Source organism: Scylla paramamosain, chromosome 33 (assembly GCF_035594125.1).
Source record: "Scylla paramamosain isolate STU-SP2022 chromosome 33, ASM3559412v1, whole genome shotgun sequence".
NCBI lineage: Eukaryota > Metazoa > Arthropoda > Malacostraca > Decapoda > Portunidae > Scylla > Scylla paramamosain.
The window spans coordinates 9,329,868-9,339,867 of record NC_087183.1 but is presented as its reverse complement, the minus strand read 5'-3'; the positions used below and the strand labels follow the sequence as shown (position 1 = coordinate 9,339,867).

General features: G+C 42.0%; 1 protein-coding gene and 1 long non-coding RNA gene across 18 annotated transcripts in view; one reads left to right on the top strand and one right to left on the bottom strand.

Moving 5' to 3' along the window:
* LOC135089638 (uncharacterized) overlaps positions 1-10,000 on the bottom strand; it is a 77,069-nt gene that overhangs the window by 6,018 nt on the left and 61,051 nt on the right. The window lies entirely within an intron of this gene.
* Positions 1-10,000, top strand: part of LOC135089635 (restin homolog) — a 167,070-nt gene that overhangs the window by 102,839 nt on the left and 54,231 nt on the right. For 14 of the 17 annotated variants that reach the window (XR_010261566.1, XM_063985481.1, XM_063985478.1 and 11 more), the window contains 4 exons: positions 3,181-3,246; positions 3,631-4,083; positions 4,620-4,688; positions 5,554-5,628. Coding sequence is in view for 16 of the 17 variants with exons in the window: in XM_063985481.1 (XP_063841551.1) it covers positions 3,181-3,246; positions 3,631-4,083; positions 4,620-4,688; positions 5,554-5,628 (663 nt within the window). In the remaining variant the exon portion in view is untranslated. The remainder of the gene's footprint in view (positions 1-3,180; positions 3,247-3,630; positions 4,084-4,619; positions 4,689-5,553; positions 5,629-10,000) is intronic. The other 3 variants (XM_063985480.1, XM_063985482.1, XM_063985483.1) reach the window with 3 other exon arrangements.

Genomic DNA, 10,000 nt, shown 5'->3' with positions numbered 1-10,000 from the left:
GAGGAGCTGTCTGGCTTTGAAGGGCGTCTGGCTCACTCCGCCTATACACGAGTCTTTGTCACTGTGCTTCTAGACGTGTGATGAGAACAGTGGTATAAGAATAAGAACAATAATAACAATAATGACTAAGGGATAATTTTCTCTATCTCATTTTCTGTGGAGCGATAGTTTAAAGTTTTCTTTCCTTTTTTCTTTCTTTTCTTTCTTCCTTCGTTCTTTTCTTTTTTTTTTTCTTTTCTTTACTTTCTTTTTCTTTCCTTCTTCCTTCGTCTTCATTTCTTTCTTATTTTCTCTGTGTCTTTATGCCATTCTCCTTTATGAATTTAATAAATGTTAAAGATTACGAAAGTTAGTTACGTTAGATTAAGTTTAGGTTAGGCTTCTTGAATTAGGTAAAGTTAGGGTAAGTTAGGTTAGATTAGGTTAGGTTAGGTTAGGTTAGGTTAGGTTAAGTTAGATTTGGTTAGGTAAAGTTAGGTTAGGTTAAGTTAGGTTAAGTTAGCTTAGATTAGATTAGTTAAGTTAGTTTAGGTAAAGTTAGGTTAGGTTAGTTGAGATAAGGAGCCGAAATGTGTAAGAGAACAAAGATTAGCCGTGGAGTGGAGTGGCTGAGGCAGGTGGAGGCGGAGATCACTGTCTCTCGAGTCATCCACCCTGGTGCTCTGGCCGCCTGGAGAAAGTGACGGAATAAGTACGAGGCAGCGGTGGAGTGTAAGGCTTCCACTGTGAGGCTGAGTGGAATGTGTAATGAGAGAGAGAGAGAGAGAGAGAGAGAGAGAGAGAGAGAGAGAGAGAGAGAGAGAGAGAGAGAGAGAGAGAGAGAGAGAGAGAGAGAGAGATAACATGTTTGGTATCGTCAGTATGACTCATTAATGAGAGGTGGAGGAGAAGCTGCATCATCTCCTCCTCCTCCTCCTCCTCCTCCTCCTCCTCCTCCTCCTTTTACTTTTTCTCATCCTCCTGCCTTCCTTTCGTACCCCTCTCTCTCTCTCTCTCTCTCTCTCTCTCTCTCTCTCTCTCTCTCTCTCTCTCTCTCTCTCCTACTACTACTACTACTACTACTACTACTACTACTACTACTACTACTACTACTACTACTACTACTACTACTACTACTACTACTACTACTACTACTACTACTACTACTACTACTACTACTACTACTACTACTACTACTACTACTTTTTTTATTTCATTATTATTAACTTATTCTACCATTTCTTTAACTTATTTTTTTATTGTCCCTTGGCGTAGATTCATTTAATTTCTCTTATTCTCCTTTATTTGCCTTACTCTTGTTCCCTTATCCTATATTTGGTGCTTTCTGCCTTTACATCTTTTCTCTTCCTCTCTCCCTCCTTTCATTCTCTTCCATTCCTGTCTCCGTACTTTATTTATGCTCCTTCTTATGTCCTTTCTCCCATTCCGTCTCTCCTATCTCCCCTCCCATCTCTTTTCCTTCTCACCAATCTTCCTGTTTTATCTTATCTACTTTTCTTTTTTCATGTCCTCTCTCCCTTTCCGTCTCCTCTTTCGCCTCCTCTTCCATTTCCCTTCCTCCTCCTTTCCTCCTTATTTAACCGTATGTTCTCTCCCTCTACTATTTCTTTCTTTTAACTCATCCTTCATTCTTACCTCGTTCACTCATCCACCTCATTCATCTCTCTTTCCCATCTCGTCTCTTGTTACATCTACCCTTCCTTCTCCTTTCCTTCTCCCAGCCATCTTATTTCACCATATCTTCTCCCCCATCCCCTTTGCTTTTCCTTTTTTTTTCTTCCCTTTATTCCTTTAACTATTTCTTACCTTCTTCCTGATCAATCCACCTCACCTGTCTCTCCTTCCATTCCTCCCTGTTATCATCCACTTCACTCTTCTCTTTCTGTCTATTTCCTTCTTTTCCATTTCTTTACCAATCTATTACTTTCCTCTTCCACCCTTCCCTTCTTTCTTATTACCTTCCTCCTATTTCCCTGTCTTCCTATCACCCTCCTTCTTCTTCCCCCTTCCCTCCTTTCCCTTTATCTTCCTTCCTCCTCCTCTCACCTGCGCCCTGTCGCCTCCTCAGCCACAGACATATTAGGAGCAGAAGGATTTATATTGACATTTACGTTGAACTGTAGCGAAAGCCTCGTTTATTGAGGGATGTGCCTGGTGTCTGTATGTCTGTGTGTCTGTCTGGTCAATGTCTTCCTAGAAATTGTTCTCTCCTCGTCTTCTCATCTTGATGGGTGAGATGGAAGGTATTAGTTTGTTCTCTCTCTCTCTCTCTCTCTCTCTCTCTCTCTCTCTCTCTCTCTCTCTCTCTCTCTCTCTCTCTCTCTCTGGTCTTTTTTTTTGTTTTCTTTCTTTTTTTACGTTTTCTTTCAGTCTATTTATCCAATTAACGTTTTCTTTCGTTGTAGGTATTCGCTTTCCTTTGTTGCTGGTTTTCGTTTGATTTCTTTTTATCATTATCAATATTTTTTTATTGTTATTTTTTTTCATCTGGTGTTTGTGTTCATCTGGTGTTTGTGACGTCATTTTGCGTCTCCTTCGGTATCCTCATCTAATCCTACAGGTTCTGAATTTTACGATGACGACGATGTGAAATCCTACTTATGTATATTTTAGACTTGCAAAGACACACGGAGGTACAACGATCCTGTAGACTTGAAAATGGGATGTTGATTTATTCATTTATTAACTTTATGACTTGACACACACTTCGATTCCTGTACCTAATAAACTTAAGGAACTGAGCTTCTAATTTGTTCTCTTATTAACTCTATGACTGCTGGTGAGAGAATTTTGACTTTATTTCCGTAACCTTTCTCAATTTATGGACCCCAAAATAAAGCAAGGTGTAGCAGAAGATTTGAGCCGCGCTGTTATTTATTCCTTTGTCTGACAGTGGCGTCTATTGAAACATCTTATTCTGGCATCTCAGTCGGTCTTTTACTTCTTCCCTTTTGTTTCCCCTGGCCAGTGTCCCTCTTACATAAAAAAAAATAAATAAATAAAATGATGAAACAGAACTCACAGCACTCATAAGGTTAATCTATACATATACACTAATTCATAAACTGTATTGCTATGGTATGCTATCCCTGTATATCCTTAGTAGTGTTGATGTAGACTGTAGAGTGCCCCTGGTCTACAGTACACCTGCTCACCTGTACACCCTTTGTTTCCCTGTAGACGGTGATCGAGTCGACATTGAAATCGAGAAGCTGCGGCGCCTTAGTGAGGAGTTCAACAAGAAAGGTGAGAGAGAGAGAGAGAGAGAGAGAGAGAGAGAGAGAGAGAGAGAGAGAGAGAGAGAGAGAGAGAGAGAGAGAGAGAGAGAGAGAGAGAGAGAGTTGAACATAAGTGTCTGTGTGTGTGTGTGTGTGTTCTTACATCTCCCCCCCCCTTTTCCCTCTCTCCCACTCCTCTCATAACTTTACCTACTCTACTTTGTCTTGTCTCCCTTTCTCTCCCTTTCTCTTTTCCTCTCCCTCCTCTTCCGGAATAGCTCCTCTCCCAGCTGTGTGTGTGTGTGTGTGTGTGTGTGTGTGTGTGTGTGTGTGTGTGTGTGTGTGTGTACGCGCAAGGTGCCAGCCAGTCCAGTGAGTAACGCCCTCCCTCCTTCCCGCGGCCCACCACCAGACTTCGCCCAGCTGAACGGCCACGCCAGCCCAAAGAGCAAGAGTCTCTCCCCGCCGCCAAGACCCGTGCCGCTCCTCGCCAAGTACAAGCCTGAGACCAACGGCTACTACAACGGCCACGGCATCAACAACAACCACAATCACAACAACAACGACTACAACGCGGTCAACCACAACAACCACCACAACAACAACCTCACTAACGGCCACAGCCACAGCCCCGGCAGCTCCCCTCTCACCAACGGGGTCATCGAGCATCAACCAGGCTGCAAGTTGTACTATAAGCGCGCCAAGTCCCCGCTGAGAGAGAACGGCGTGTCCCATTCGCCCCTGATTGAAAAGAAGGGCACACAGAACGATCCCTTCCTTCCCTTTACCTTCCCTGACCTCCCCTCCTACAAGATGCCGGCCCAAAGGCGCTTCAGTGAGGATGTCAACTTCCGCAGACCTCTGGGTGAGTGCTTAGGTCCTTCTCCTCCTCCTCCTCCTCTTGGTCTTAATACTGTAAGCTGCTACTCGTAAACGTAAGGGGATAATGCCATTAGGGAAGCCGCATTAAACTAGTAGGTCTACACAGGCTGTCTTTGTCTAGTCTATATCTATTTTTTTTGTGTGTGTGTGTGTGTGTGCATTGCTGTGATACTATGACGGTATTGATATAGTGCGTTAAGTTGAACAGATAAGTTAATTCTTCTTGCTTCCTCCGCTAAAACACCTGACATACTTTTTTTTTCTTATGTTTTACTTTTAATACCAGTTCAGGTCGTATTCTCACACCAATACTTGTAATTCTAGTGACACCGTATTCTTAAAACGAAACCATAACGTTACTTATATCCATATAGTTATGTTTAATATACATTCAATACACCATACAAATACATTCGTAAAGTTGAAAAATTTTATTATGTACTGTATAAATTTGCCAATTACCATATCATTAATGTTTGTGTCTCCATTTGCCTCCTCATCGTCGTCTCTGCTTACCAGCTACCCTTCACGAGGACGAAGTGATGGCCAGAAGGCGGTTCAGCGAGGATGTACGAAAGAAATCCCTCGGTAAGTCCTTGCCACTCTGAGCCTCCCAGTCTGGTTCAGTCTGCCTTTCACTCTCCACCATCCGCCTCGTTTTCTATGACTCCTTTTCTGCTTTGGTCTCCCCTGGTCCATGATTTCCTTAGTTCATCCTTATGACGGTAGTGCTTCATCTTATCCCCTTTACTTAGTTTCCTCCTTCTCCTCCTCCTCCTCCTCCTCCTCCTCCTCCTCCTCCTCCTCCTCCTCCTCCTCTTCTTCCTCCTCCTTCTTTGTGAGCCTATCGCCCACACTTTTATTTTCTATTTTCTTTTTCTTTTGGCTTTTTTTTTTCTTCTGCTTACACGTTCAGTCCAAAACTTTTATTCTTTTCATTTATAACCTTTTCCCATAAGTATGTGTTGTAACTTAAGTATCCCTAGCGTATCTTTTGTAAGAGAATTGATGCATGATCCTTTAAAATAGACCTTGCAACTCAGTCCTTTAGATTAGAACTTTTTTGAACGTAGAGTAATAATAAGTTTGAGTTCCTTTATTTTTTATTTCGATTATCCTAGCAAAGTTTATTATTTTTTTTTTGTCTAGTTTCTCATTTGATTAGAGAGATAAACGTAATATTATGTAGTTACCTAAGACATCCCAACAAATGCATTCCCACCTTCACTGAGACACCTGCAAAGTTACACACCTGTCACACCACAGTTCAATCAAGTACAAATCAACCCTGCATCCTGTTCCCCTACCTAGCGTCCATAAAATCTCCCTTACCCAAACCTACACCCCTGCCAGTGTCCCTAGAATCTCCTTTATTCTTATCCCTGCCAGTATTCCTATTCCCCTATGCTCTCCTGGCCCCTCCCCTGCTAAGCCCCCCTGTCCCTCCCTGTAGACACGAGTGGAGTGATGGAGGACGTGTTCAAGCACCACCGCCGCCTCTCGGAAGCCGGAGTGCGCCGCCTCTCAGGTAAGTGGCCGCCCCTTACCTGTGTGAGACCCGGCAGGTGATGGAGGGAGGGAAGGAGTGACGGGGGGGCGTGTGATGTGGCGGTGATGAGGTGAAAGGTGAGTGTTATGGGTTAACTTACATGCCCCTCTCTCTCTCTCTCTCTCTCTCTCTCTCTCTCTCTCTCTCTCTCTCTCTCTCTCTCTCTCTCTCTCTCTCTCTCTACATCGTGTCAAGGTTGGTCAGCTATTTTTTGTTGTCATCATTTTTTTTATAGTAACTATTTTTCCTTGTCGTGGCGAAGTCATCAATTAATCATCTTTTTTTTTTTTCCGTCTATTAAATCTGCTCGAACGCTGAGGTTGTTTTGTCTACTGCCACAGGTGAGAGGGAATAAGGCAACACGTAGCATGAATTATAAAGAGGTTGTACTGTTGCCTAATTATGAAAGGGAGAACTAAGGCATAAACTAAAGAGGAGGAAAAAAAAATACGTGTGTGTGTGTGTGTGTGTGTGTGTGTGTGTGTGTGTGTGTGTGTGTGTGTGTGTACGTGATTTGCAGGTGAAACTCAAGTGTGTGGGAACGTATTATTGAGAGAGAGAGAGAGAGAGAGAGAGAGAGAGAGAGAGAGAGAGAGAGAGAGAGAGAGAGAGAGAGAGAGAGAGAGCAGACATTTTTCCGGCCTCATATATGTCAGGTCACGGTCAGTGTTTACCTTTTCAGACCGTGTGGTTGTTTTCTTTTCACTCGTGTTATGCGTGTTAATGCCAGCACCAAAATAGAAAGAAAATAAAATGTAAGAAAAATCATTGTAAAAAGTATGCGAACTTCAAGGAAAAAATTGCGCAAATGGCTGGGAATTGAAAGAATGTTATATATTGTTAGGAGGTTTGAGAAAGAAAAATAGGTGAAATGGTTGAATTTAATGAAAAGTTTGTGAGGGTTCTGTTGAAGGTAAGGCAATAGAGCCACTTACTACTACTACTACTACTACTACTACTACTACTACTACTACTACTACTACTACTCCTACTACAATACTTGACTGTTTTCTTCGTTTTCTTTTCTCCCTTTCCTGTTTTCTTTTCTTTTCTTCTGCTATTGTTATTACTACTACTACTACTACTACTACTACTACTACTACTACTACTACTACTACTACTACTACTACTACTACTACTACTACTACTACCACCACCACCACCACCACCACCACCACCACCACCACCACCACCACCACCACCACCACCACCACCACCACCACCACCTACAGCAACAACAACACCTATCATGACCTTTGACCTTTCGTTCTGCCATTGTATCTTTTTTTTTTACCACCTTTTCACACCGTCATTCCTCAGCTCGCTCACCTGTTTTCACCTGTCACCCATGTCCCCCTCCCCCGACCCATCCCCCCCACCCTTTACACTGACCTCTGTTCCGAGAGAGAGAGAGAGAGAGAGAGAGAGAGAGAGAGAGAGAGAGAGAGAGAGAGAGAGAGAGAGAGAGAGAGAGGGGGGGGGAGAAGAAAAAATAGACGAAGAGAAAGTTTTGATAAGTTGATGCGTGTGGTTTTTATTCGTTTTTTCGTCTTTGTTTCATTTTTATTATCTTTTTATTTTTAGTTTGTCGTATGTTTTTTTTTTTTTTCATTAGCTATTGTTTAAAAGGGAGAGTTATAATTTGATATGTCTTTTTTCACATATTTGGGCTTTACGAAAGACTTCATATTTGCACTTCCTCTTTCTTTAATTACATTGCATCTCTTATCTATCAGCGATTATTTATCATTCAACTTTCCAGTAGACTGAAAGCATAGAAAAAGTATTGACAAAGTTCTTTTTTCAAATTTTCACATTTTCTTTCTCTTCCTTTTCATTTTTTTCTTTTTACTCCAGTTCATCGTATATATAATTTATAAGCCACCATTCATCATACACCTTACTTTCATCTACTAATCCCCCTATAATGTATCGAGTCCCTCCCTCAATACTGTAGCTAGCGTGGTGTGGCTCAGGGTCATAAACACTTATGCGCAGCACCTCCACTACTTTCAAAAGGCTCTGCTTGAAGGTACATTGATTTTAAACATGTCCTGCGGTTCTAGTGATAGATTAACAAGATTTTTGCATTATTAAAAGGCGAAACGGTCTTTAGAAGCATGGTGATCATCTCTGTGGCCTTTGAAAATAGTCATGGTGAGAGAGCTAAGCGTTTCTGAATATGGCCGTCAGTCTGACAGCCTAGTGAGAACACAGACCTTGTTTGAGATTCACGTGTATTCACTTACGCTTATTTACATTCACTCCTGTATCTTATTAGTGGCCGCCATGCATAGCGAGGCACCACCACCACAAGGGCAGGGTCAGTGTCTTCCCTCTGTGGCCCCCGTGTTACTCAGACTCCACTTATAGTAGTCTGAACTGGAAACTGATCACATGCAAAGTTTCATCCACCTCTCCATTCACCCATAAACTCATATTCACCTCCCTACACATAGTCATTAGTAGGTGAGCTTAGGTAACATAGCATAAAGAAAACAGCAAAAAATACAATAAGTTTACATTCATTTTAGTACACAGTTAATCAGTCCTTGTATAAAACGTATCTGATATTCACCTCTCATCCCTATCCGTAAATGTTATCTAGTGTTCTTATAAAATCCATCTATCATTCCTCTTCATAAGTTTGTCTAGTCTAATTTTTTTTTAAGTCTCCCTGTTGATTCGTCACTGAAAGCTTGGTTGTTGAGTATGTTTCAGTCTTCTATCACTCTTATGTCTTGTTTTTATTATCGTTATAAGTTATCAGCACAAACTTTCCTATTTATCTAGTTTCAGTTTTTTTTTTCCTTGTCTATATCTATAACTTTTTTTTTATGAATTGACGTTTTCTCCTCTTTTATTTCGTATATCACTTCGTTTTCATTACTAATCATTTTATCATCAACCTCTTTCTTCTCTATGATTATTTTCAGTTGTCACACTTCATTATTTGTTTTTATCGACCGTTTTCTATGACGTCGTTTTTTTTTTCTTTTTTTTTTTTTTCTTGTGATAGTTATTTCTGTCACTCGGTCATTCTATTTTTGTTTATTATTCTCGAGAAGGAGTGAGAGGTTATGAGGTCACTCACTGCATTCCTTCACCAACGCCTCATCGCCACTCACGGGATACTGCCGCCCCTCCCTCATCCTCCCCCTCCTCCTTCTCCTCCTCCTCGCCTACCTTCCCTTTCTCCTCTCCTCCCATGGCCTTATAAATCCGTCACTCTCTTCTCCTTCACCTTTCGTCCTCCTCGTCCCTCCCCCCTCCTCCTTCTCCTCCTCGTTCTCTCCCTATTCGTCATTCTTTGCCATTCTCATCTGCCGTCTTCTCCTTGTCCTCCACGCATCTCTCTCCCTCTCTCCCTCTCTCTGGTATAATAATTTTTAATCAAGCAAGCTAGTAAGGACCCGAAGATCTTTTAGCTGCGTTATAATAGCATGATTTTTTTTCTTTTAATTATTACCTTTAACATTTTTTTTTTTTATCGTTTCATTCATTTTGTTTTTTTACTTTATTTTTTTGGGGTTATTAGAAATCAAGACTAAAGAGAGTACGTTTACATCTCTCTCTCTCTCTCTCTCTCTCTCTCTCTCTCTCTCTCTCTCTCTCTCTCTCTCTCTCTCTCATCGCTTCCACTTGTCTGTCAACACTCCTTCTCCCCCCTCCCTCCCTCCCTCCCTCCCTCACCACCCACGTGTTTATTAGCATTACGTCACCATGACATCATTGGCTTCTCATAACAACAAGGTGGATGTGACGTAACCACCTGGAGTCCTGTTAGTTGTTATTTGTATTCCTCTCGTTTATTTTGGGTTTGAGAAAAGGATGTGTTTTGTGGGTTTTTGTTTACGTATAGTGTGGTTCTCCGTGTGTGTGTGTGTGTGTGTGTGTGTGTGTGTGTGTGTGGAAGGGATATTTGCTTCTACGTACATAACTCATATACACACACGCTCATACGCACATAAACACGCCTACTGAAGTGTACACGCCCACTAAGATACGAGTAGGAAAGGAAAACAAACAGCTAAGGGAACACACACACACACACACACACACACACACACACACACACACCATCAAGATAGCAAGGGAAAAGCACATGCACAGGAATGCGGGAAGGCGGGGCAGGAGGCTGAGGCGGCCCGGCGTGTTGACTTAAAGTGATAAAGAGTGTAGCAGACGAGGAAACTACACAGACAGACAGACAGACAGACAAAGAAAAGGACAGTCAGACAGAGCAGTAGACAGGAACACGGCAGACATGCAGACAGACAGACAGACAGGGACATGAAACAAACAGAGAAAAGGACAAGTGGACAGACAGAAAGGCAGACAGAGAAGTAGA